At 37.3% G+C, this 27,754-nt stretch overlaps 1 protein-coding gene across 5 annotated transcripts in view; it reads right to left on the bottom strand.

Annotated features, from left to right (window-relative positions):
- Positions 1–27,754, bottom strand: part of FHIT (fragile histidine triad diadenosine triphosphatase) — a 517,693-nt gene that overhangs the window by 384,184 nt on the left and 105,755 nt on the right. For all 5 annotated transcript variants that reach the window (XM_018915203.3, XM_050979501.1, XM_030228002.2 and 2 more), the window contains one exon: positions 2,426–2,547. In XM_018915203.3, the coding sequence (XP_018770748.1) occupies positions 2,426–2,525 (100 nt within the window). In that variant the 5' untranslated portion in view covers positions 2,526–2,547. The remainder of the gene's footprint in view (positions 1–2,425; positions 2,548–27,754) is intronic.

Genomic DNA, 27,754 nt, shown 5'->3' with positions numbered 1-27,754 from the left:
TCATTAGAAGGGATCCCAATCCAAACTGAGTTCCTGACTCTGTGAACTCAGTGCACCCATTGGGCAGAAGTGTAATGCTGGGAAAAATGAGGCACCTCTGTCTAGGAACAGGAGAACCCTTTCCTAAATACTATGTTCTTACTCTACCTAATTTTGGACTGCTAGCACAATTTGCCTTTCAACTGTCAAGCTAAATTCACAGGATTGGCAGCTCAAAATAAAACAAAACTTTGCAATGTGTTAAGTGAACAAGCCTGCTTTGGCATTGCTCAAGTCACACTGAGCTCCACAAGGCCATTGTGACAGACTTTCTCCCAGAGAATAGTTTTATTTTAAAACTATTACTGCAAATTCATAATTCCAACTCTATGTTCTGTTTCAAGATGGAATTTCAACCTTACTAGTTAATTAAAGCCACCACCTGGAGTGATCTGGCTTTCAAACTGATTTCCTTTATCTCCCTAATTCACATATATTAATATTTTATTTTCTACTGAAAAAAAATGTCACACATGTGCCAAAGACAAGGCAGATAAAATTATTGCAATAAAACAAAGAAAATACACTTCTTACTGCCAGGTCTCAAGATGAATGCTGCATTATACAGACACTTTAAAAGGCTTACAACTGCAAATTGCTCTATTTTACATACTGTATTCTAGCCTTTACATCAAGACCTCTCCTAATTTCTTCTCATTGTAATGAGAAAGGAAAAGGGTTGGGTTTTTATTACCTGAACAATTATTCAATGGAGAAACAAAGACTACATTATATATTACAACACAAGCTATTAAAACAATGTGACACTATAAAATACACTGCAATACTCATTATGGGATAACAAAGCTAAACCCTGAGCAAATAAATGTATCTTCTGAAAGTCAGCAATAATTATACAACAAGAGTTTATAATCTTTAATTATTTAAGAAAAGAAGCTTGTAATAATTAAGTTTTATAGGCTCCTTAACTTGTCATTACTAGGTGCTCACAGAACTTGAAAACAAGTTCATCTGAAATACTCTTTTTAACAACAGACACAATTGTTCACTTAACTGAATAATTAAAAAAAACAGTCAAATATAGTTTATAAAACCTGCACTCACAGAACAGATAAGAGTTTATTTACTCTCTGATCCACACAATGCATACAGCAACTGCTCAGGCACTTACAGGTCCTGCATCACACAGTGATCAGTGTGACACCAATGTGTTCTTACATAGCTTGGAAAGGGTTTTTGTTATGGAAAATCTGTAAATCACCTTGGATTTACATCAGGAATTTCAGAAACTTGAAGATCAGAAAAACTCTTAATTTAATTCATTAAAATCTATTGGTGAGACAGTGACACCTTTAAAGTTTCTATGAAGTCTGTGCATCTTTGCCATGATCTGACTTCTGGTACACACAAACACCATTCAAAACAGGTGGATAGAAAAGTTCAATATTGAACAATTATAATCTACAGAAGTGGTGGGAGGAAAGGAAGGTTCCATATTTCAGAGGAAATACTTTTTTGAGTTTAAAAATAATATATTAAACGTCATTTAATTTTAAGTTATGAAAGAAATAACATAAAACTACAAAACTAGCAAGAAGACTTTCAATAAACTCCAACTTTCTTTTTTTTCCCCAAAACCAGTCATTCATTGCCTGAGCTCCTACTAAAATTTCATCATGAACCTCTATGGGAAAAGTGATCAGTCTTGATTATTTCTGAAAAATTTCGCTTCCAGACACTAAAATCAGCACAAGTTACAGAGCAGCAGAATTTTGACAGGAAAATAACACACTACACTACAAAACACATTAAATAGGTACATTGAGCATCTTGTATAATCAAGTTGTAATACAGTTTTGAACTCAAGAATTTTACTTAGACCATGAGGCTTCATGTTTCCATCGTGAAATGTGTGCACTATACAGATGGTTTATTTAATCCATTCCCACCTAAATTAATTAAAGCAATCTGTCCCCCCCCCAAAAAAAAAAAGTCTTTAAAGTCTTCATACAGGGTTCTAGTTGCATTTGACAAATGGTGTACATTTAGCCAGGAAAAGCTGAAAATCCTCCATAAAAGAGCTACCACATCAAAAAATTAGTGACGTTATTAAAAGGGAAGTGGGATGTGTTATTTAGCATAATTTGGAATTGAAACAGTACCACCTCCAATAGACTTTAAAATGCTTTTAGTAGCACCTGGTTGTTGATATATCTTCTGTGGTGAAAAGGTCAATAGAATTTCACCTCAAAGGTCACAGTTGCTAAGCAACTGTTTTCAGCAGTTCTGCAACACTGATCAAGCATCTTCTGATCAAGCACCACTGCCTGGCTTTGGAATAAACTCATGTTGCATCCTACCTGGCTTTCCAAGTGTCCTGATCGTGTGCTGCCTTTCCTAGGGAGCAGCACCATGGAAAGGATACGGCCTGGCACCACCGGCCTGCGGTTCACCAGAGCAAAGCACAGCTCTGTCCTCAGGAACACCACCGAGGGCTTGATCAGGTGCTGCCCAAATCTCAGCATGGTCAGGGTGGATCTTCAAGGTCTGAAAGAGACAACGGTTAAGATAATTAAGGGATTAACTCTGCCTTTCCAAGCAACAGGAATAAATCACACTGCCTATGTAGCTTCTAGCACAAGGTGCCTCCTGGGCTCATCAAAGCACTGGGTGTCTTGGAATGGTTCTTACATCTTCCCTAAAATGATCATGGCTTTGAAGGAGTGGTGGAAAAGGCTTCTTTCCAAAGCAAAACATTTACATATAATTTCTTATACTCTTCTCTCATTATCTTGGCAGGGCTACAAAACTCTAGGAAATGCAATTTCTCCTTCCCATTCTCATTTGTCCTGCATTGTAAACATTTGGGTCATGTGTTCTTTGAAAAGCACAAATAGGATTTCTCATTTTTTCTGCCATAATGCAAATCAGTGCACACAAGACTTACGAAATAAACCACATTTTCTTAATCTCTCCATTAAATACCTCAACTGAAGAAACACTGGCAAATTGAAGAAAGTTTATTTAGCCATTTTCCATCCACACTTTCCAGCTTGAGCAACTGGAATGTGAAGATGATCACTGCCACATTTTCTCTTATAGACAGTCAAAGAATTCCTCTTTCATTCACTAAAATTTTCTCTTTTCATGACAAGAATGAAAATCCCTCTTAAATAGCTACAGCATGGTCCCAACTGTGTCTATTTTAGGTCTTTAAGCCCTAGAGTATTTAAAGTATTTAATTCAATCAGAAATATCCAAGGTACTGCAGGGTGAAAAATGAAAAAATGAAAAATTTCATGTGGCAATACTTGAGACACATTGGAAGAATTAGACTCACATAACCGAGCTTGAACCAAGTGACTAATCAGGAAATTCAGTTTCATATGTTCTCTGAGACAGGGAAATCTACTGCTACAGTCATGGAGGGTCTTCTGTTGCAGCTGTTTTCTTGCAAGATTACTGTGCACAGTTAAGACCTAAACTTGGTTCTTAATCTAAGAGATTTATTCTGATTTATCATCCCACTTGTGACAGCATATGTCACAGTTGAGATGGCCACAATACCCAGAGTATCACCACACAATTTCCGAAAGCTTCAAGCATTCCCCCAACAGACTAACACCATACCTCATCAGAAGGCTTCAGGCATCTGCCCACACAGAGTAACATCCTATCACTTCAGAAGGCTGCAAGCAACTGCCCTTCTTGTTCTTCAGCAGAACCTTTTATCCCCTCCTGTTGATGCATTGCACCTCTGTGCCCTCTGCTCCCTTTGGAGCAGAGTTTTTTTTTGGTTGTGGTTGGTCAGTGCCCCTGGGCACTCCATGGCTCGTTGTGTCAGTGCTGCTCACCTGCTGCCCACATTTGTGCCCACTGGGGATGAGGCTTAGCCACAGCCCCACCCCAATTACCCCAAACTGTGTGCCTGTACACTTGTACCTGCTCCCATAAGAAAAGTACAAATAACAAGCCCCTCCAAGTGCACACAGTTTGAAAATGTTTTTGAGAAATACTTGTTCTTCTAAAGGAACTTCTGGCTTTGTAGTGGTCTGATTCTGCAGAAGAACTTAAATTAAGGGCAGTAGATGCATCTAATCAGAGTTTACACCAGAAAAACACATATAGATCTTAGTATAAGATACAGTAACAAATAAGATTACTATATTTCCATGTAATAAACATTTTCTAAGCAGGCACCATGTCTTATTTTTTGAAAATCACAGACGAAAGGAAATGCTTGAAGAGACCATGGAGGAGTGGAGATTTTAAGTATGCCTGTTTGAAAGATTTGAAAAGGTTCTACATTCTTTTCCACATAAAGACAAGAGAAGATTAAGTGTCTGAGATGTGTCCCTTAGCATATATTAAACTTGAAAGTTGACAACATACAAAAATCAAGTCTCTTTAGCTGCTAGAAAAATTGCTTAGCAGAGAAAACACCTGCTATCTTGTGGTGATGCTTGAAAAAATAACTATTAGGAACTTGAATCAATCTGCCTCTTTTCTCTTAAGCAATCCATCAGCAACCCCCCATGGGTGTTTTTCATTCTGATTAAAACATGCAAGAATGTTTTCACACAACTCAGTAAAGAGACACGGTTCTCTTTGCAATGAAGGAAATGCTTCTGAAAAAGGAGAGAAACACATTCCATACCAGGACTACCCTCCAGTGATGAAATGCTGAGCTGGTGTCTCCAGAAGCTGAAAAATCAAAGATCCCCCTTGCCCTTGCACGTGGCAATGCTATGAACAGAAATCAAAGTACTACTGATGATTTCTTGTTCTGTCTTCCAGGACACTGATAAATAAAGGTACTGTCCAGAGACAAGGGACAGAATTAAGCACAGAAACAAGGCTTCAAAATCACAAAAGCTAAATGTAAAATATGATGATTGGAAATTTGACTTAAGGAGGGAGAGAACCTGAGATTTGGTAATCAACTGGAGAAGTCCTCTGGCTGATTGCTGCCATAAGCAAAAAACCAGAAAAATGTAGCAAAATAAGATTGGTGACATTAGGTTGCCTGTACTGTGTTTTCATCATGGACATGATATTTACTTACTTTACTACCTGTCTTGTTTTTAAAATACCTAGAATAATCAGTAACGTAAAAGCACTAATGTTGTACCTCTCCTTGCAATACTTTGAAGAATCACATTAAAGCCCAAGTGGGGTGATCCAGAACTATTAGAACATTTTAAAAAATCTCATGTATAGAATTAAAGCATGTATTAAAAATTGTTTGTTTACTATGCATAAAAGTATCTGAATAATGTATTTCTATCTCCTGATTCAGACTAGATAAATGTGATTCAAACTAACGTGCCAGTTGAACTGATTGTGCTGGGTAATATTGCAGACTTCCCAGTGCTATTCTCCAATTCTGCAAAGGTATTATGGGAGACTTTTTCTTAAACAACTGTTCATAATCTATTATATTTTACTTCAGTTGCCTTCTGCCCTAGTGATCCTCTGTTTCTTTCTGCACAGTACAATCATCTGTGTTCAGAACCAACAAAAATGCTAAAAAATGTCTTAGGGAAATAAGTAATGGGTACAAGTGAAATACCCACGAGTGTGCAGCAACACACTACAGCAAGGCTGGAATAGTCCAGAGTGCTGCCAGGCAGGAAACTGCTACTGGAAGAGCAAGTTTTTAGTCACCTGAACTCTATCACTTATTGCTTGCATGGTCTGTAAAGCAGCAGGAATCAATGAGCACAGGTGTGTGCACACAGGTCATGAGATGCAAACTGTGTGTGCACAAGGCTTCCCAATTCCCAGACTGGCATGACCACTCTAAGTCTGTTCCTCCAGGGATTTCCATTTTTCTCATAAAGAGGAGGTCAGTGCCAGACAAACGAGAAACAACACATAATTGGTTAAAGATGTTTCCTCTTTAATGATGGTAGCCTTTCTAATCCCCAGTAATAAGGAGGACAATTACACAGTAATGTTAGAAAATGAAAGAAATCCATTTCTGATTAAATTTCAGCTCAGTTTAACACAGTTTCTATTCTGACTATTCAGATGAAAAGTGTATTTACTCTTCTTCATATTGCAGATATACATTACATTGCCTGTTTCATCTGCCTCATTTTCCTAATTAAATTCCCTTCAAGCTGTGTTACTGCAGTTGTAGGTAGGAATACAGTATTAAAGGCTAACACAGCAAGTAGACTAATTTTACAGCCACAACAGACCTCAAATCTGTATAACCCATACTAGGAAAAGAAAAAAAAAAGACACTGGAAATCTACATTACACCCTGAAAAAAAAAGTGTTAAAATTAAGAAAAATCTTAAGACACACTGAAATGTGTTCAAATATTTTTATAGTTTTGTAAAATTTCAGCAGGTGATGCCCTGATGATTTTTTACTTTTTCTTTTATATACCTTTTACATATTCTCAGTGTCTTTAGCATATATATTTGTAATTCCTTAAGTCTGATAACTTAGCATAGTCCTGGTATTCTGTTAGGCCAGGAGACCAAACATCCTAAAGGCCTCGCAACTGGGGGCCAGAAAGCCCTACAATACCTAGAGAAACCAAGGTATCCTCTAGAATACATCCTATAAACTAAAACTAAGCCCACCTAGAAGGGAATACTTGGGAAAGGAAGATATGACACTATTCATTCAAGCCTCTCATTGGGGCATTGTGAATATATTACCTTGCAAGGTCTATAAAATTGTACGCAGGATCTACCCTGAATGTGCATTTCAGTGCATTCCACCTTGGCCAAATCTTGCACCATAAGGATCCTTATTAAATACCAAAATAAAAACCTTTATCCCTTAACCGTGCCTGGCTCTTAATTTTAGATCCAAGAAAAAGGCATCATAGGCACATGGCATTTACCTAGTATGTATAAGTACTACTCATATATTAAATGTATTTTTGAGAGGAAATCTATACACTTGTCTCTTTTCCAGATTTATTCAGTTTTGGGGTTAGGGGCTTTGGTTTGTGCTTCAGATTTTAAGCAGTATAAGCCCTGAAATCATTTGTGCAAATACACAGTGAGAACTCTGAACAAAAGATAAGTTCTCTTCTGAGCAGAAGTTAAGTTCACCTAAAACCAGGTCCATAGGACATCAAGATGGGTGTCTTGTTACAGGTCATAGCTAAAATCCTGCTTGTTACAGGTCATAGCTAAAATCAGAGACTTGGAAAAGTCTGGAAGTTTGCTGACTGCAAGGAGTGATGGCAGCAGTTCCTTAATGTTCTCTTCCTGCCACCACAGACCTCCCCATTGGATGCTTAATTGAGATGGTGTTGGTGCTCCAAAATACCACTTTTTTTTAAATACAATTACTCCTCCTTAGAACAAGGTGTTGAGATCAGCACCTGCTGGGAACCAAGCTCAAGGCTTTTGCTGAGAATCCCCTGAGCACTGTTTTAGGAAGGCTGCACATCTGGTTGTAAAGAGAGAAGATGAGAATGCAAAATGGGCTGCTAACTTCAAATGTGTATATTAAAGGAAACCAATTACAATACCATTATCTCTCTGTGCTAATAGAAAGGTCTGGTTTAGAAACACTCCCAGGAGTATTCTTAAATTTTAAAGTTTATTTTACCATATTAACATCACCTCTTCATGAATGTTGACAGTCCTGATTCCAATACTCAATTTCACTGTAAAAACACTGTGAATTTATGTGGCAAAACACAACTTCTTCCTTTCTAATTTTCTTTAAGGTCTTACAAAAATAGAATTTTTTTTTAATTCATCAAGATATGAAAACTTGTGTTACACACTGTAGTTAAGGGAACAAAGTAACTATATCCTTAAATTCCTATTTGGCATTGCTCCCTTTCAAAGGTTTGGTTATGGGGAAAGTGATAGCTCTACTTAGACATCTGAATTCTGCACCATATTCAGGAAATAATGTGCAATGAAGACCTGCACTGCAGGCTACCTTCCCTCTTTTCATGTTTTGGAATTTTTTACTTATTCTCTGCTCTCACTGCCACTCTGTAAGGATGTCACTCTGCCACTTTGTAAGGATAAAATCCACACAAGTCAGAATATTACTTATTTAACTCAAGCACCTGGCAATAAATGTGCTTGTTGCTAGCAGCCAGGATTTGACATTTTCATCAAGAAATACCTAAAAACACTAATAGAAAGAAATTATTTTATTCTAAAATCGCTTCGTTTTTCTACTGGCTCTATGTCCCTAGAACAGCTTTATCTCTCAGCACCCTTCACTCCCACTCCTGCACAAAATGTAACTACATATTTTGTGTTCTTCCAGTTCCAGAAAATAGCCTCTAATTAAAAACTGCTCTCCCTCTCAGTGAGCCAAAACATCACATACTATGCCATTTCTGTTCTGAAAAAGCCAAGAAGAATTACAAAACTAGAAAAGGTGCTCCTGTATCTTTGACAGCCATAGCCTAGATTCTCTCCATGGGAATGGTATTTAATGCTCTACGTTGAAGGGAAAAGCTTGTGTGGATTATTTTTCATTTTCACCACCCACAGAAGCTACTGAACAGCAAGGCCATTAAATGTGATGCATGCAACCAATCCTGTGGCATTGACAAGGACCAATTCCTCCCATCACAGACAGATTATGATGGACTCGAATCAACTACACGTGGCTTCCCCTGCTTAATCTAGCAGGGAAGAAAACATCAAAATTATTACTGTTTAAATAGATAGCTATTTTCTTAGCATGGTCAATCAAGCTAAATTATCTACACTTACAATGAAAATAGACTGCAGCCTGTTGCACAGTTCCTCAGCACCTTCCCATGTGTGATGCCACACATCCATCCGCAACCTCACAGCCTTTGCCTTGCAGCTCTGTTCCCTTTCCCCTGAGCTGCAGCAGGGTCTCCCAGCCCCTCTGGGAGAGGATTTTCCATTCTGCCCTTACAGCCTTACCCCTGAAAATGCCAATGTTGTTGTTATAGTGGGTTTTCCTAGGGCATGACTATGATCATCATGGGAAATGTCCCTTCCCCTGCCTGGCTGTGCCTTCTGGGTGGCACCAGTGGGCCAAGGAGAAGACTGCACAAAGCTTCCTGGGAAAGCAGCACCACCCCTGAGCACAGCACAGGACATGGACAGCATGATGAGCAGCAACCTGAGGGAATTCTGAGATCCTGAGAAAAAACAGATAGTTCCCAGTTGTACTGGGTCTGACTGGGATGGGCTTTTGTTCACAGGAGCCAGTATGGTCCTGCAGTTGGGTTTTGTAACCAAATCAGTGCTGATAAGACACCAATATTTTTGCTATTGCTGTACAAGGCTTTCTCTTTTTCTCCATTCTGCCCATCACCAGAGAGCTGATGTAATCTTCACCTTTGGCTCCTGACAGGAAAGATGCATTGCCCCCAAACCTGTCTCAAAATACTTTGTGCAACCAGTCCAGCTGTCCCATCAATTTATCTAAAGAAGAAAACACACAAAATTCAAACAAAGACTATAGCCTATTTAAAAGCTACAGGTCAAATAAAATATACCAGCATTCTCATTTCTTTGTGTACTAGCATATACATTTACTTCTCAAAATTATCCCTTTTCTGGCATTACACATCCTCTCTACTGCACCTGGTCAGGCAATGTGTGGGTACACACAGGCAGCATGTACACAAGTCTGTCCTTTGCAATTTTTTCTGGTCCATCATCAAAACAAAATTTTTTAAGACTTTTCCCCACTCCCAAAATCCTCACAACCACCCCATAAAACAACTAAACAACTCAAACTTCAGATACCCAGAACCATGTTGACCAAGAACAATGCAGACACCTAAACAAGTGAGCAACCCTGTAGCAACACTGCAAAGCAAGTACAACTTTGACAAGTTAATCAGCAAATGCAGAATCAAGCTAGACATCAAAGGCAATATAACATCCATAATACATGGAGAGGGCATAAATATTTTTAAATGATGCAGACGTAGTTGTCAAATTCATTTCTACAGCAAGCATTTTGGAATACAAATCAGGCCAACTTGTTTTTTTCTTATCATTCAGGTAAAGAGTGCAAAGTTATAAACAATAAATGAAAAGGTTTGTAGAGGCAAAAGAGTTGTATAATAAATTAAACTTGTAGAAAAATGAGAGTTTAGAAGAGTCCTGAAAGCACTAAACAGGCTCGACATCCTTCAAGTGTCCATGTATACACTGTGTGCCTCAGAAGATGACTCACACCCCATTTAAGCATGCTGAGAAAATCAGTCTGGCAGGGGAAGCCCTTGTTTGCCTCTGTGCTGAGGTAACAGCCAACTTCAAATATGAGGATTTGTTTCCAAACATCACTTTTTTGTTGTTGTTGCTGTTTTGACATCCTAGCTAGACCTGCAACTTCACTTTTCTAGAGTTTTAAAGACCTTTTACAATTATGAGCATGAAATAAGATTGCTGTCTTGTATTATCCTGCAGTAGGTTTGTGTCCATTTTATGCCAGAATGCACAAACTCAATGCACCACAATATTACAGAAGTTATCTTTCAAACAGAATTCCAGTCCCAAGACTTAATCTAGAACTTCTCACAAACTTCTCTGCCCAAAAACTGTGCCCATTTTTTCTCACATTAGCAGAGGTTATTTAAGATTATACCTCCTTCTATCATTAGCCAACAAAAATTCAGCAGGAATTCAAAGAAAAGTCTGACAATTATGAACAACTCAAAACCCATGGACTACATCAGTGATTTTAAGGAGAATGTTTTGTGAAACAGATCGATCAAAATCAACCATTCATTCTCAACAACTTCTACCAAAAGAACAAAATACATAGAAATCCATGCATATCCAATAAAATAAATTATGTTCATAGATTCTTCTTTAGTGTTCATCTTCTAGAGAGGGGGGAGGGGAAAATTTTAAAATAGCGCAAAACAAAACAAAGAAACAGACATTAAATTTCAATATTTAACAACTTGCATGTACCACAGCTATTACCCTGATGCATGGAGAACTCAGGGGTTTGATTTTGCTTCTGCAAGTCATTCTGATGAATGAGATCTTTAGTGTTGTAATAACTGCTGTGAGTAATGGAACAACCAATGGCTTTTATTAAGAAGGAACACTGAATAATGTATTACCAACACTAAGATCAAGGGAAAATACATTTTTATTAGGGAAAAATATTAATATCAATCATGCAATTTTTTTTAAGCAGAGAGGTGAAAGGCAGAAAAGGAAAAAATTAAGAAAATGCTTTACAGTATGCATGAAATGGCAGAAATTATACCATGAAAATCCTTTTTCCTAGTGTGGTTACCTAGGGCTACATTACATGGTAGAGGAGCAATAAAAAATTGTGACATCTCTTGAGATATATTAATGTAAGGGAAACTCTACCCCAGCAAAAGGAGAGATGGGGGAGGAAGCTCATTCCTTTTGAAGCTACAGACTAAGAGAGCTGACATGATGGAATAAGTAGGAATGCTCTTTTGCTGAACCCTTCAGTGGAAAAAAAAAGGTAGCTTTAAAACTGGAGAGTGAAGAAAAAGCTGTTCTATATTTTATTATTGTTATTACTTATATTCCAAAACATAAAGTAACTTTACAGGCTTTAGAAGCCTTCCCCTGAAGTGGCTTCCTACTTCCTCTGAGTGAATGCAATTTGGACATCTATAGGATTGGACAGCAGAGATGGGGCAAAGAGAGCTGCAGAAGACAAGCTACAGGGAGTTAAGTGAAAAGATTCAAGGAGTAAAGAAGTCCATTGGGAGAAGAGAGTAATGGCTCTTCCCAAAACTTTATGGTGGTGTAAACCAAAGGACAATCAGAGAGAAAGAGAGAGAGGGTGAGAGCACAGGGTGTGCTATGGCAAAAGGCTGCTCCACACAAATCTGGGCCAGCACAAGTCCAGGCAAAAAGAAGAGAGGTATGAGCCAGAAATGTTGGATGATGAGTTTCCAGATACAGTCCAGAACTTTATAATTTCTTCACTGAGAAACCAGCTACATCACTTCCAAAAGCTCACCTGAATCAGTAAACACCTTTAAAGATTTATTTTTTGTATTTTATTCTTTCGTCCTTTTGCCCAGAATTTCAGAATGCAAACTTATTATTATTAGACCTTGGCTATTTGGTAATACTATGAATTTGAATTTATTCTATTTAGAGCAATTCCTGCGAGACCTGAGTATCTCTGCAAGCATTTCAGCTTGCTGAATTAATAAATGTAACACAAACATTTAGAGGAAAATGCAGATACCATACTTAGTCTAACAATTCCTCAGGCATATAAATGAAAATAGACATTTAATGAAAATTTATTGTCATATTTACATTTATATATAGCTAATAAGACTAGATAGTGGGTCCTTCACATTTATGCACAGTTCATTTATGTTTATTTCTAGATTTTGGAATCTTTAAGACAAATCCCATTAGTTCTCATTTCATCACTTCACATATGTGCTTGCTCTCCAAAATGAAAGCACTTAAACCAGATTGTTCCATGAACACTGGAATTAATGAAGCATCATTTCATAGGATTTATGTCCACATATTTCCCCACCTCCTTTCATCCCCCCCAGAATGAGAGAGCCCTCTGCCAGAGCCCTGAGTGTATCCCAGGCAGGTGATTCCAGCAGAGTTATCCATGTGCAGAGCTGCCAGCCCGGGGCTGCACCCTGGGGAGCAGCAGAGAGGAAAAAGAGGCTCCCACCATGCAGAGCAGGCCAGGGACACTGGCCAAAAAGTGAACTGTTAGGACTGTACAGGCTAAGGACAGAGCTACCATGGTACACATACATATCCAATGCATTAAAAAAAAAAAAAAAAGAAAGAAAAGTACTGCTCTAATGCTGAAATTTGACAGTTATTTTTTTAAAAGTTAATATTATACTCACTGGAAAAATACAATCTGGTGTGACATGTTCTTACTATTTCTGGTTCATTTACACCAGTCAAATTGTGGACTGCAGGCAAAGAGCACTTTTCTAGGTTTAACTTTGCCTCTCTGAACAGGTTTTCCCTCTGATTTTCCTCAAATGCTTTCTCTTAACTTGACCATATGTTTGGAAAATAGCAAATACCATTCCTGCTTTCTGGTCACTTCGCTATCTTTCTCAAAGATACCTGTGGCAGAAATCAGAGGTTTCTGGATTTTTATACAGAGCACTATGAGGATCCTTGCTGAACAAGGTAATGTTGAATGATAGCTGGGTTGCAAATCACCTGAAAGAATAAGCAAATTTTGAAAAAGGAACACTCCCTGTCAAACCAGCATTAAAGCATGACAGGAACCTACTTACAGATTTTTGGTTAGATTAATCCTGAACACTATGACTCAAAAAAATGTAGGCAAAACCAGGCCTATTTGATATTACATGATATTTTTGTGAGAAGTTTCATATCTGGTAGCAGAAAACACAGTTAAATTAAAATACAGCTATTTACTGAATATGACTTCTTTTCATAAGATATTTTCTGCTGAAATTGCTTTGCAGCTCCTGTTATGCAATACATAAAGACATTAGATTTGTTCTAGTAGGACACTAAGCCTGAGAAGTTTGGGGTTACATTTTCACCTCAAGTTGCTCTTCAGGAATCTTTTCCCACAAGACAGATGTTCTTAACAATTTAACCACTAAAATCTATTAAACAGTTCTTTTGGCTTCACTAGGTTACTTTCAGAATCAGGCCTTAAGACAAGTCCAGCAACTCCTTAGAGATTGATTTACAGAAGTAAGAGAAGTCAAAGATGATCTTGTCAATATTCTTAAAGTCAAATTTCAAAATCACTGATGTACTAAAGCATTTTCTTTACTGTAATACTAGAAGCACAAATACAGAGAAACCAAGCCCAAATGTGGTAAAGAGCCTAAACCTATTTTCAAAATGCTAGCCTGCATTGTCCTTGGTAAAAGATTAGGAAATGCTTTAAAAAATTACATAAACATAGGAATTTTAAAAGTGCTCATTATTTTAAAAAATGTATTATTTAAATTTTCTTATTCATCTAATAATCACACATTTTACTATATCTGTACATCACGGTTGCTTTTTGTTTCATAATTGCCAAATGCCCTGAAAAATATGCATTTTCATTTAACTGTAACTACCATAAGATTCTTCATGTTTTTTCCTTTTAGAAAACAATCTATATGATTATTTTTTAACCTAGACTCACCATAGAGAACTGCATGAGTCTCATAATCAAGCCATAAACCAAGCAAACAGTTTTGTTTGTTTCTGCTGTATTTCTGGCTCGCTTTCCTACCCTGTATCACTTCAGGCATCAACAAAAAATGTTTTAGTGTTCCTGCTTTTAACTTTTCAAGATTAAAAAACATTTATAGTCACATGGTGGATTGGAATAGCTGAGAGTATTATGTTCTCATTTTTCTGTAAACTTGCTAACATTTTGAACAAGAATTGGGTGCCAGATGACTGGTCTGCAACTAATTGGGGAACAAATTTTTTGGTAAGATTTACTGAAAGGTCTTTGGAGCTCCTTGCCAGCCAGGGTTTCTAATAAGATACTCATGAATAATTAGAAATCTATAGACATGATTAAATCTTAATCTGCAATCTGCAGGATAAATGTTTAGGCTGAAGTATGGCAAACTGGCAGAGATCTCAACCAGGGACCCCTCTGCAGCTCCAAGAATTTGTCAAAGCTGAAGCTCTGATTTGTTTCTGAATTCTTCTGACTCCCCTGGACAGGTAACTCATAAATTGGGCTGCCAGCTCAGTGCCACAGCCCTGCACCCTCAGCCCTGACTGCCCCAGTACTAGCATATTCTATAAAAGGTAGGCATAAATGGTTTATTTCCAATGAAAACTTTGGCCTACCATTGCACTTCTTAAATAATGGATGCAATTTATTATTTAAAAGGTGATTTGCACAATACACATGTACTACCCAAGCTGCCCAGTAGGAAATCACACTTAGTCAAGCAAAGTTCTCACTAACTTGCATTTTTTCCTCAATAGCAAGCAGTTGTTCTGTAAGTAATGCCACAGCAATACCATAAAGCTCTGGGAATAGCTGGCTCTCAGCATTCTGGAAATGAATACAACTGTAAACAAAAGAGACTTTGAAAATACTGAAAAATTAATTTTCTTGTGTTGTTATAAGAGACGTTTTGGCTTCCCTGAGTGCAATTCATAGCTAGGAGAAAACTCTCCAACTCCATACACATAGGAGAGCCTCCCAGGTCCACAAAAGATATGAACTTGGCATAAGGAATGTAGTCTAATAAGAAGATTTGTAGGTTAACATTAAAAAGGTGCTTAGAGAAAGGGGCTCTCTAACTCTCTACATAATTCTATCATACCAGCCACTAACCTGGTACCTTTCTTGAATGTAAGAAACATTTCACTTCTCTAACCATTGTCAGCTAAAGACTTCAAAGAGCTTTGGGAAAATGTAAAGAAATATGAATCTAACAAATAAGAAAATAAAGCAGAGATAGACATTAAGGAGTACAAAATGACAGTGAAATCTTTTTTCCCTGGTCAAATAATTGCTACCAAAACTCTCAAAAATTAACAAAAGACTCACCAATCACTGTGTTTAGCTGTGGTGCAAATCTATGCTGCTGCTTTTAAAGAGGTGTGAAGAACTAAGGGCCTTCCTTGAATTCTCTATGCTACTCTATAAGCATTCAGCAGGCCTAAAACAAAAACTAGCATAGAATAAACTGCCAGAGGAGAAAATGAATGAAAGGAAAATCATGAAAATGTACTCAATATACAAAATGTGGACACAATACATAAAAATCACCGATTAAAGTTTTCCCAAATAGTGAAACAGTATTTTGCTAGATTTGCTCACAAATCTTCTGGTTTGTAGAATATCTTCACAGAGGTAAGAAATCTGAATACACAATGAAAATAAATGGAAGTACATTTAGAAAGATTATCTTCATGTTTATCACAGAGAAGACAGTACCATCTTTGAGGCAATATGTTTTCTCAATTAATATTCATTCCCCAAATTAACTGGATCACAAATTCCAATATTCCAAATTAATCTTTCTCCATTGCAAAAATCAAATGACCAAATTGACAAGGATGAGAATTCAGACAGCTTGTGTAATGCCAATTTACATGCAAGCATTAAGGAACAATCTTTAATAATAAAGTCATATTAGAGTTTTCAGCAAGCCCCAGTGCCTCATTCCTGCAGGTGATTCACTGAAGTTCTGCATATTTCAGAGAAAGTGAGTGCCTGTGTGATACTGCCCAAGATATCAAATACAAAGCTTTCTTTAGTGAAAAGCAGTGCCATGTAAATGTTCAGTTTGCAGCCCTGAGCTGCTGGGGAAGTTATCCAGCAACAAGAAGAACACACCTGCTGCTGAAATAGCAAGTGCTGTTTTCTGAACACAGAACATCCTGTATGATCTGAAGGGTTCTAAAATCCAATTGTATGTTCTAAAACATACATCCAAATTTGGTGAATTTCTCTGACCCTAATCTCTGTCAGCTCCCCATCGGTAAAACAGAGATAATACCACATCCCTCACTGGGGCTTTGCAGGGATAAATTTAATTTAAAACCTGTGTAGCACTTGGATACAGTAGTGATGAGCAGCACAGAAAAGCCTATGAGGAAATTAATAATTCTGACGTCTGAGCAGGGTCTGAACAATGTGCTGGAAATAAGGCTTAGGGCCACATATCAAACACTGAGGATAAAACAACATCTCAAATAGCTGCTCATTAATTGAGCACTGCCCATCTTGTGCACCGAGCAAGGAAGAAGTTTTCTGGAAAATATTATGTGTTTTAGAAAATTCTAATTACTTTATCAGAATGCATATGTGTAAGAGAAGTTGAATTTCTGTTGCAAAGCCAGTCTCAGCACTCTCTTCTTGTGCCCACTTGCTTTTGCATTCTTAATAATGTTCTCTGCATGAAGCTTATACATGTAACATTTATATAAAAAAGAATGAATTATAATCTCATTGTGAATCTCTGATTTCCATGCACAAGTGGTAATGAAAGAAATCTTTGTTTAAAAAAATTTCTTTAGAAAAATACAATAGCACTCTTGCCTAGGCTTGGTAAACTGGCAGAGATCTCAACCAGGGACCCCTCTGTAGCTCCAAGAATTCCAGGGCTTCCACTGAATTTCCTCTTCAGTTGCTTGGAATGTTCCAAGAGTCACTTCTGTCCACACTTACGGTGCACTGCCATAAGAAACTTGGAAGGGAAAACACATCAGGGCACTGTCCTTTTAATTTTAATCCAAGGCATTAAATTTTAATTCTCAACAACAGCAGCAGCTGACATGTTCCCCTTGGTAGTTCCCGTGGAAGTAAATCAGGCAGAAATGAAGTTAGAACTGCACTTGGGAATGACAGAATAATAGAATCTCCCCAACATGCTGTCCCTGCCTTCTTCCTCATCAAAAAAAATCCCCTCTGCACTTGCAGAAGCAGGTGATGGTGCTTTTCTGGTGACAATCTCCTGTTTCAGAGTGCACAAATACACTCAAGGCAATGGATATCACTGGGAGTGCCCTGGAAGAGCACAGCCCTCCCACAAAGAGCCCTACAGAAACAGCTCTGCCACCTGACCAAGGCAGCAGACCCCAGGAACATGGACAACTCCCAGGCCTGACTTCATTCTGCTGACATTTAAGTTGCTTCTTAAAATCCAGAAGAGTTACACCCAGAAATAGAAGACCAGACCCAGACCCTGAAGCTCAAAAAGATTTCTAGAACTCAATTAAAATAGCATAACGTATTCAAACTAGAACAAATTTTGTTAATACAAAATAATATGAAAAAATAAAGTAGATTTTCCAGAGACTACTTGCACAAACCCTTAAGAAAATAATACTCCCATTTCATTAATATCATTTATGTATGATCAGTGCTCTTAAATATCCCCAAGAGAAGTAAAACCTGTTATATTCCAGCTAAAATATCTGTCTTCAGAGAGTAATTAGCAGACATTTTTTGTTCAAATCAACACCAAATTCATTTTACTTTGTGAACAAATCTTTCATAGTATAACAAATATATAGAAATAAGAAGCCAGAAGGTTTTCTGTCTAGAATATGCCATCTTCTCAAAAAGGCAACAGAAAGCCAACATCTTTTAAATATTTAATTAGGACTCAAATCAAATTTACATAGTGATATGCCACATTCTCAGCTAGTGATGAAGACAAACATCTCTGTGTGTTATCAGTACTTGTAAGGGTAGTGATTTCTGTTTCACTTTGCCTACAGAAGATCACCAGAGATTTTCACACTCTTGTGCATCATTTCAGATGTTTTTTTAGCTTTTTATTTAACTAGTTCATTTTTGCTATAAAATGAGACATTACAGTCCCAACAGCAAAATATTTGGTACTTGATCAAAGTTTGAGATATGCCCTAAAATAATTGTATTTGCGTTTAGCAAACACTACAATTGAGATTTGAGCAAAACTGCTGATTGAGGCTGATGAAAATTACTCCAGCTTGACATGAATTGACAGATGTGATACTTAGCACACATCTGGATTTCCCTGGAAATTTTCTAATTTTCTTTCACTAATTTAGAAAAGGTTTATTTAAAATCTGCTGGAATGTACTGAAGTACAGATTCATATAATATCCAGTCATACAAATTAAAGGGAAAATACAGCTGAGAAATTTAAGCTCTGGCTTCTTGAAATGGTAAAAAGTTATCCAGAAACTAGAAATTGAAAATTTCCTAGGAAAAGGAAAAAATTGAAAAAAACAAACAGCCCATAATTTAATCACAAAACTAATAAAATGGACATACATTTCTCACTTCATGAGCTTTTTGAAAAAAACAAAAGGGAAAAAAAATTCCAAGGAAAGCTTTCTCACTTTTCCTTTCTATTGAAATACTTAATTGTCAAGAAACCAAATTTCAGTAAACAGCCACAAATACACAAGCACACAAACACTGCTACAAAAACACTATGGAAATCTCCATGCATTTCAAGGGTATGACTTGTAAAAACCTGAAAATATCAAACACAGTCACTGCCTGCTAGCAAATATGTGGGGTTTTTTTAATGACAAAGTGGTATGAAATTAAAAACTTTCATCATTAATAATTTTAAAAAATTAAAGAGATAAATTGGCCAAAATAAAGTAATAAACAAAACCCCTTGCCTTCAAACTTGACATAGCTATTTTCTCTTTCTGACAGCAATGTAATCAGTTAAACTGTGCATTTTCCTCTTCCCCCAGCATCAGAAGATCAGAAAATTGAAGGTGAAGATAGAAGGAGTAGCTCATTCTATTAGAGCTCCTATGCTGTCTAGAAAATGTTGGCTGGGAGATCTACGAGTGTGAACTCCGACCTCAGGACAACAGTGGGACTGTGGCAAACACTTGATCATTTGACCATGGCTTTGGCTTGCTGGATCTCCAGGGATGGACATTCCACAACGACCCCAGAAACAATATTCTTCAATATGGAGGGGGGGAAATGTAGATTATGAATGAACACTAAAGAAATCAATCCTTAGGTTCCACCAAAAACATCACAAGCCTTATGGAGATACAGGTTCTTATGTTAGATGTGTATTACCCCCTTCAACTTGTTAGCTGGAAAGAGAAATTCAACAGTTCCACAGCAACTGTTCCAGTTCCACATAGATATTCCAAGCTGTGACTCACTTGTGTTAACCTTAAAGAATGAAATGTTGGGCCTTGCTCTTTTAAGGTGTAGGACTAATACTCTGTAATTCATTGTTTAACTGAAGAATGTGTACAGGTTGCCATGGCAATGGCTAATCCACATTCCTACAGCTGAATATTTTATTTAAAATTATTAGTTTTACAAAGGACTTTGATTTCCATCTCTTCAGAATGTACAGCACAGGATACTGCAGCTCTAAATTTGCTCAGGTGCAGCCCCTCAGGTTGTGCCTGTGCCCTGGACATTTGCAGTTTTAAGGCAGGCAAGGGGGCTGTGGGGGCTCACTGCATTCCTGATAACAGCCACTCTGTGGAATTCGCAATTTGGGAGGAAGAATCTCAGATGAAGTCCCAGGATCTCACAAGAAGTCCCTGAAGCAATTGCATCCTTTGAAATGTGATTTCAAACCCAAACCCTTGAAATGGGATTTCAAACCCAAAGCAGTATGGGGAGCAGCCTCATTCCCCCTGGTGAACACTTGTAGTTCTGTGCATAGGGTAAACAGTGCAGTGACCCTGTTTTGTAGGAGATTCACCTTCTGGAAGGAGGGATCCTGTTAGTGCCTACTCAGGTGGATAAGTGCCTTTGTTTACCGGGCTGGGTAATTTTTTTTATCCTGCAATTTCTACAAGTCCATAGAGAATGGCTTGCTAAATTGAAAACAAAGGTATTTATAGAGAGAAGAAATAGTGTGATTTTTTTTTCAGAGCATCATACTCATGGGAGAATTCTGAAGACAATCAGAACCTATCAGTAGTGTGCCATTTATTTTATGCACGTTTGCTGCACACATCTATATATGCCAACACCCACTGAACAACAAAGGAAAACAAGGCACTTCCACTGCACGGCTTGTCATTATTTCTGAGCTGGAGAGGAACCTGGCTAAGCACATTCCTCCAGGTTTTTGAAATGCCCTTTGTTCTTCCCACACACTGGCATTGCCCATCCCTACTGAACACACAGAGCCAGACATTACTGCTGCAGAGGAAACAAGTCATGGCAGCAGGAGGCAGAGCTTTTACTTCCTCACATTCAGAGTGTAGAATTTACCCACCCCAGTGCAGGGTGTTCATGGGAAGAGACAGAAGAGAGCAGGATGACAGAGGGATCTGGACTAAGCAATCCTTTATTCCACAAACAGATGTTGCTAATGCATATGAACAATCAGCTCTTCCCCAGAGGCCACCCTGTCCCCCAACAAACCAAGGTATGCAATCTGACTGGACAAATATTGATTTCCCAGAGGAATTAATTTTTCCAAACACAAATTAAGTATTATCTCAAATCAGCAACCAAACTGCAGCAGAAATTTGCATTTAAAGATATTTAAAATTATTATACTGCAGTACATCTAGTATGTAAACATTCAGGACAGCCTAAGTACAATATGTATTTACTTACAGACCTTGAGTGTACTAGATGTAAGTGTTGCCATATTTAATTATTTCTGAATCAACACATTTTTAAATTAATTTTTCATTTTATTGTGGTTTAATTTACTAAAGGCACAATCCAAAGCCTTTCCACAGGAAGGAAAAATTACCATAACACTTGAATTGACTCAAAAGATCTTCTCCAAAATGATACTTATCACACCAACATTGTAGGTCCAGTCTTCCCTGCAGTTATTTAATGCCCCTTCACTTAGAGAAAGTTAATTTAGGTAAATTTTCCATAACTTATTTTACTCTTTGAAAGAATTTATAGCCTATATGCCCATTTCAACAGTATGTATCTCCCAGATGTGAGACTCGTATGTGACCCATATTTAACTGACTTTAATAACATCAAGTTACCCAAACTTGAAGAGGAATAAAAAGTGGATTATAAATGGGTATGCCTAATCCACTCAAGAACACTCCTATTATTTCATTAATCCCATTATTTCATATCAAAACAATAATATGAAATATTATGGAAACTGGAAAATGTATTTCTTAAGTGGTGTATATACAGTACTCTGACATTTCTCTGATGAATAAAGTACATCCATTATAAATCCTCTTCTAATTTATTCCATTAACTTATTATCTATTTGAACAGTTTATTTGAACCCCCTACTCAGGTCAAAGAGTGATTTCTGCAACCAAGAGTAACCCTAAGATGATACAAGTTAATTTTCTGTGTCATCTGACTAACTTCCAGCAGTTCATATACTTTTTCACTATTACAGCAAGCACATTTTCTGTTACTATAAAGAAGACAAGTGTTCATATACAAGAGCAAAGCCAAACCAAAGCACATTTTTTGCTTTTATAAGTATCAATTGGAGGAAAAAAAAAATTTTAAAAAATGTTCTAAATCCAAAAACTTGCTATCCTCAAATGTCCTTTTGTATCAATATGATTAAGGAAGTGCTTTTTCTCAGGCAAATATTCAAGTGAGGAGGGAGAATAATGCAATGATTGTGTTTACCAAGCTTCAACTCACAATCTGTGGATGGTATTGTTTCAGTATTCAATCTATCAATTTCTACCTCAAAATCTCTATTCCAGATGAGAGCACTTGAACACTTCATCCAACAGATGTGTTTTACAAATAAATTTGTAGACTTCCAGATTGATCTACCAATTCTAGACTAAAAAAAGAAATTAATGTGATGGCTCAGTTCTTGGAAGAACATTTAGAACACATCACCCTCTTGCCTTTGATTCCCCCCCCCCCCGTTCAAAACCTTAAGATCAAGGTACAAAACTCCCCATGATTCAAAAGAACAAACTAAGTGAAGTGACAGCAAACTAAGCCAACCTTCAATGAACTTTGCAATTATGGAAATCTGAATTTAAAAACTTGTGAATTGTTCACTATAGAAGTCAACAGAGAAAAAGTGATTTGGGTTATACAAAGTTGGGCACTGATTTGTTCCAAGCTCATGGATAGTCCTGACTCAAAAAGAAATTAGGTAATATTGGATAAAAAAAAATCAAAATAACCAACATGATTTCAATCAGTAGTGAAAGGCACATAATGAATGAAAGAAAGTGAAGCCATTCCCAGCAATGCATATGATTCAGGACTAAGCAATTGCATAACTGATCAAAGAAAAAAAACATATTAAAAAAATGGGCAGCAGAGGACACTAAGAGATTTCATTAAGAACACAGAATTTATAACTGTGCTGCATATATGCATGGTTTGTGGCAGAAGTATTAATAGAAGTAATAATACAGAAAAAAGACAAAAGCATTCACTAAGTATTGGTCTTCAGGAAAAAGCAAGATGATGCCATTCCAGGGTAAGTGCTTTCTACAACAATTATTAGAGAGACAAAGTTAATTAACAGTTGCTGAAATGAAATAGATCTGGATAATTTGCATCTCAAAATTTTGAGACAGCTAGCCAAGCACTAACAAGAGTGTCAAAAAGAGATTACATTGCTAAGCTTTAAAAAACAAACAAGCAAAACCAATATCCATAAATTGGGCAAGTCGGGCAAAATACTGGAATGGTTAATGTCTGACTTTACTAACAAGCAAGTAAAATAAAGCAAAATTAATGCCATATGAGATGGATGTATGGGAAATAAAGTTAGCTACCTGGAATTCACCTTTTTTTCCTTTAAATGCATTAGAAAGCTTGACTGATAAAAAAGGGTACATTTTCAAAATTAGGGTACCCTTCAAATGGGTACATTTTTAAAAAACAACAGCACAGAACATTTTATTAAGAACTAGAACAATTCAACATGACATACACAAGGCAATTTTTTTAAAATCACTAATAGACACTAATAAATAACTATAAATTACAATAATCTAGGTTTAGATGAACACTGCGGAATTTGGCATTTAATTCCATTCCAGCATCATTATTGGTATTTAAAAGGAAATTAAAATCATTGCAGATAAGGCTTTTGCATAATAGACTGAAGAATGCTCTGACGTAGAGTAGAACATAAATGTTCAGCAAGAAAATCATTTGACTGAGAAAGCTGAGCAGAGGCTGTGCTAAATATGAAATTATCAAGGTCTGTTGCCATGTTTGCATATCAAGAACATACACTGAGAATCAGGAGTTCAGAAGAATTCTGGAGTCACTGGGACCAATGTCAGAGACTTTGCAGCAAAGGTTCTGCCTCATCACTGGACATGCACACAGGGAAGTCCCAAGTGCACAAATGGATATTAAATTACTGTCTGCTCTTGGCACTAGTGCAGCCAGAGCTGGAATAAGGCCTCATGCAAAGAATTATTTTTTTAATCAGGCAGATACATTGTAGAATATTCAAGCAACACAAACACAACAAATCAATTAGAAAACATACTTTGCCAAAGGGCACAGAACTCCATCTATCTCTCTTGTTGAAGGAAAGCTTGAGGAGTGTCTTGAGTGCAAAAGTAGCTACAAGCCACACAGAGCTTTGCAATTTAGAAACAAAAAGGTATAAAAGCTTCTATTGATGGAAAATGACAACTATTAAAAGATATGAGCTCAGAAATAAAGTGCATGTTTTGTTTGGTGCATTTCACTTAAGGAAATGCACCAAAATAACATATTATTTGAACAAATTACCCAGGTCAGGATCTTTCAGCAAGAGTAATTTTTAACAAATAGGTTAGGATGATCTGAAATACCTAATTCCAAGAGTAATTTATTTGGCAAAGTCGTGTGGCTTTGTCCAGTGACAGTGAAGGCACTCTAAGGTGACTACACGAGTGCAAGCCCCTCAGAACTAGGAATTAGTTCCTTAAAGGAATTTTAGTGTTGCACATTGCAGGCTCACAAATATTGTAGTGCTTTTTGTGTCATGATAATGATTATTGAGCAGTGTGGTAGGGGACTGAGTAAATGAGGTAATCTGTAATTAAAATTAAATGTAAGTTTAATTTCTTAAACCTTTGATTCTGTTATGAATTCTGATCCAGTACTTACATAATAACCCACATTAATCAACATTATCTCTGTACCTTTTTAAAAACTTGGTATGCAGCCTCTTTACTAAGTGCCAAAAAAGTCTGCCATCACAAGCAGAAAAAGAGTGATTTACATTTACTTTCAAAATATAACTTAAGGAGTTTCAGATGACAGTTGGAAGGGTGGTTGTCACTAATCACACATATGTTTCTATTTGCAATCAGGTAGAAAACTAAAGTTTAAATTTACTGTAAACTAAGCACAATATTTTCATTTGCAAAAAGTAAACAAATATTTGGCTTTTTCTCTGCAGTCCCTTATTCCAAAATTGTTTAGCTTGAACTGGGCAAAGCTAAATCAAGAGAAAATAAACAAGGCAGATGGTTAAATAGCTGTATGGTCTGGAATTCCATCAACTTCCAGCTACCAGCTTACCACAAGGTAAAACAGCTCATAACCAGTACCAGAAAAAGTAAGCAAACCCCTGGGGAGGTCTATGAACCAGCACATGGAAAAGTGGTCTTTTGTGTCCAGTGGTCATTTTCAAGATGAGATTCCTGCTGAAATTCATACAACATAGCTCTAAATTTTCAGAGCAATTCAGCTTCCACTGCTACCACAGTGGCTGTATGTCTGATTTATTCAGAAATATACATATGCACAGGTTTCCTTTCTTTTTTAAGGAAGAGGGGGAGGCTATTCCTATTCCAGACAACACTCAAAAAGGTGTCAAAATTTCTGATGTATTTCAATGGATTCTGAAATATAAGCACCACTCTAAACAGAAAACCTTTGAAAATTTTAGGGAAGGACAACTCAGGACAAACAGTGAAATTCAGCAGTTTTTTTTTGATCCTTAATGTAGATCAAAGCTGTATGATTTATGAATTCTTTTTTGGGGGGGGCGGAGCGTGGAGGAGGGAAGGAGGGAGGAAAACTAGTAAAAGTGAACTTCCTCCCATTTCTGAAATGCATATCCACATCCTGCAGGGCTGGTGCAAGGCCTATGAAAAGTCTACTAAAGGTCTCCCAGAATCCCAGGAGAAATTTCTTCTGGAACTGGAACTTCCTGCAACGTTCTGCTAGGACATTCTAACCACATCCTGCCTCTAGTTTGGATGAAAGGTGGATGCAATTCCTCCAGACCTGTATAAGTCAATGCATTCCAAGCTAAGTCTAACTATAAAAGGAAAATCAAGTTTCACAAAAGAAAATTAGCTTGCATACCAACTGCAGCTAATTTCACCCAAGAGGAATTCTTCCAACAAGAAAGAGTTTTAAACAGAGGCTATTTCCTCCAAATAACCAAACCCTTTTTGACAAACTGTAAAAGTCAATTTAGAGGTTACTTATTTGGGAGCAATTGCTCTGATTCCAGCAGTGTAACCATCTTTGGATAAGGCATGGCAGCCACACCACCAATCCAGAACTTCCAGGATATTCAGCTAGAGAAGCTTCTGGACTCCAAACACCTTCCAGGGGTAGGAGAACTACCGCTACTAAATCTCTGGCAAGAAAACATCACTTAGCAAACTGCAGATTTTTTTATTATCTACATCTCTCTATTTTCACCTACCCACTGCTTTCAGCCTTAGGTTTTTGAGGGAGAAGTAAACATTTCTCTAGTGCACAGACCCATCTCCATGAGAATGCTGTGTGAATCATTCTTTCTTTATGCTCCTTTCACTGGGATGTGGAGACAAGGAAGTCATTTCTCAGCACTACAGCAAAACTAAAAAAACTCTAAAATCAGTAATGCTAGGCAGCAGCTCCAGCATGAAGGAAGAAAAAGAATTTGCCATGTAATTTCAAAAGCTGAAGAGAGGGATTCATAAACAGGCCCAAGAGTGCCAAATACCACCTCAGCGATAGGAGGGAGTCAGGTGTCTCAGAGCCAGGAAAAAGCTTCGCCCACATTCAGGAGGTGAAACAGCAAAGAGTCCTAACACAAACACACACCCCCCCCAAAAGCCCACACTCCTTCAGAATTTACAACTGTACTTTATTAGCCTCCCACTTTAATGATTCCACATTCAGGATAAGAAAGGACCTTATTTACCGTGTCTCAGTTGCCTGAAGAGAACCATTTTAATGGTTACAGTGTTGTGCAAGTACCTCTGCTCAGGGCACCTCTTCATTTGTTTAAAAACAGAAGTCTTGTTAAAATGCAGCACACTTTTTACTACGGGAAATAAAAATAACTGTGTTAGCAGGAGGCCCTGTAGTCTTTAGGGATTGAAAAGCAAAGAAAAGAACAACCCAGAAACCTCAGAGTCAGTATTGTGGCCTCTTGGAAAGAGGTTTAAAAGATCAAGAGCAAATAGATTAGCAGCCCTTTAGGCAAGGCTGGAACCTTGATCTTATCTATGAAAAGGCAAGAATAAAAACCATTAAGAAAGACTAAGAGTGAGTTCTGTTTAATTTACATTTCTCCGTTACTAAAAATTAGAAAGGTACAATGCTCTTTAAGGGAGAAGATAAAATTCTAATTACTCAAATTTTAAAATTTAAATATATTCAACTTAAGCCCTGAATCCAGAACTGCAGTTTAGGATTTTTCAGTGAGAAATAGGGGAAATCATTGATCTTAATATTCATTCCAGTGTGAGGGGGAACACAGACCAATCACAGCAGCACTGAAAAGAAATGGCTCTTTAATTTTTAATGCAAATGTGTGGGTAGGGGGGTCATGTGCACTGAGATGCACATGCTTCTGGATTTTCTTACATCTGATATACTCACAGGTCAAAGCAAATTCTCTGGAGACTGGCAACAGCTGGTACTTAAAAGACTTGGACCTAATGTTTTTCACACAATTACCAGCTCAGTGATACTAAAACACAACCACTGTGCAAAGCATTTCTTTGCATCTAAAGGGTAAAGGAGGTTTGCTTCCACTGTGTAGAGAAGACTGACACAAGATTGTTACTGCTTTACTTTTCCCCCTGAAATGATGAAATGATGTGATAATAAACACTGAGCAAGAAGGTACTAACACACCCGTGACACAAACAGAAAACCCATGGGGAATTCAATAAACCAGGGAAGGAGAAATTCACCCTGACACAAACTGGTTAACAGTAAAGAGACAAACTGTGCTGGGGGGGCTGTGCACATGATTTATTCTTTAATACCTTCTGCTGCAGTATTTTTGGGGCACATCAAAGAACAATATAGGATGATGTTGACAATCTCTCTCACATATAAAAATTTCATTATAGAGTGTTCAAGGCATCTCCCTGTATGAGAAACAGGAATTCATAGCAGTTGGCTTTTTTCTGTCCTGAGGAAACCC

The sequence above is a fragment of the Serinus canaria genome, chromosome 12, assembly GCF_022539315.1.
Source record: "Serinus canaria isolate serCan28SL12 chromosome 12, serCan2020, whole genome shotgun sequence".
NCBI lineage: Eukaryota > Metazoa > Chordata > Aves > Passeriformes > Fringillidae > Serinus > Serinus canaria.
Note: the sequence above shows the minus strand (reverse complement) of the source record. Positions and strands in the feature narration are given on the sequence as shown.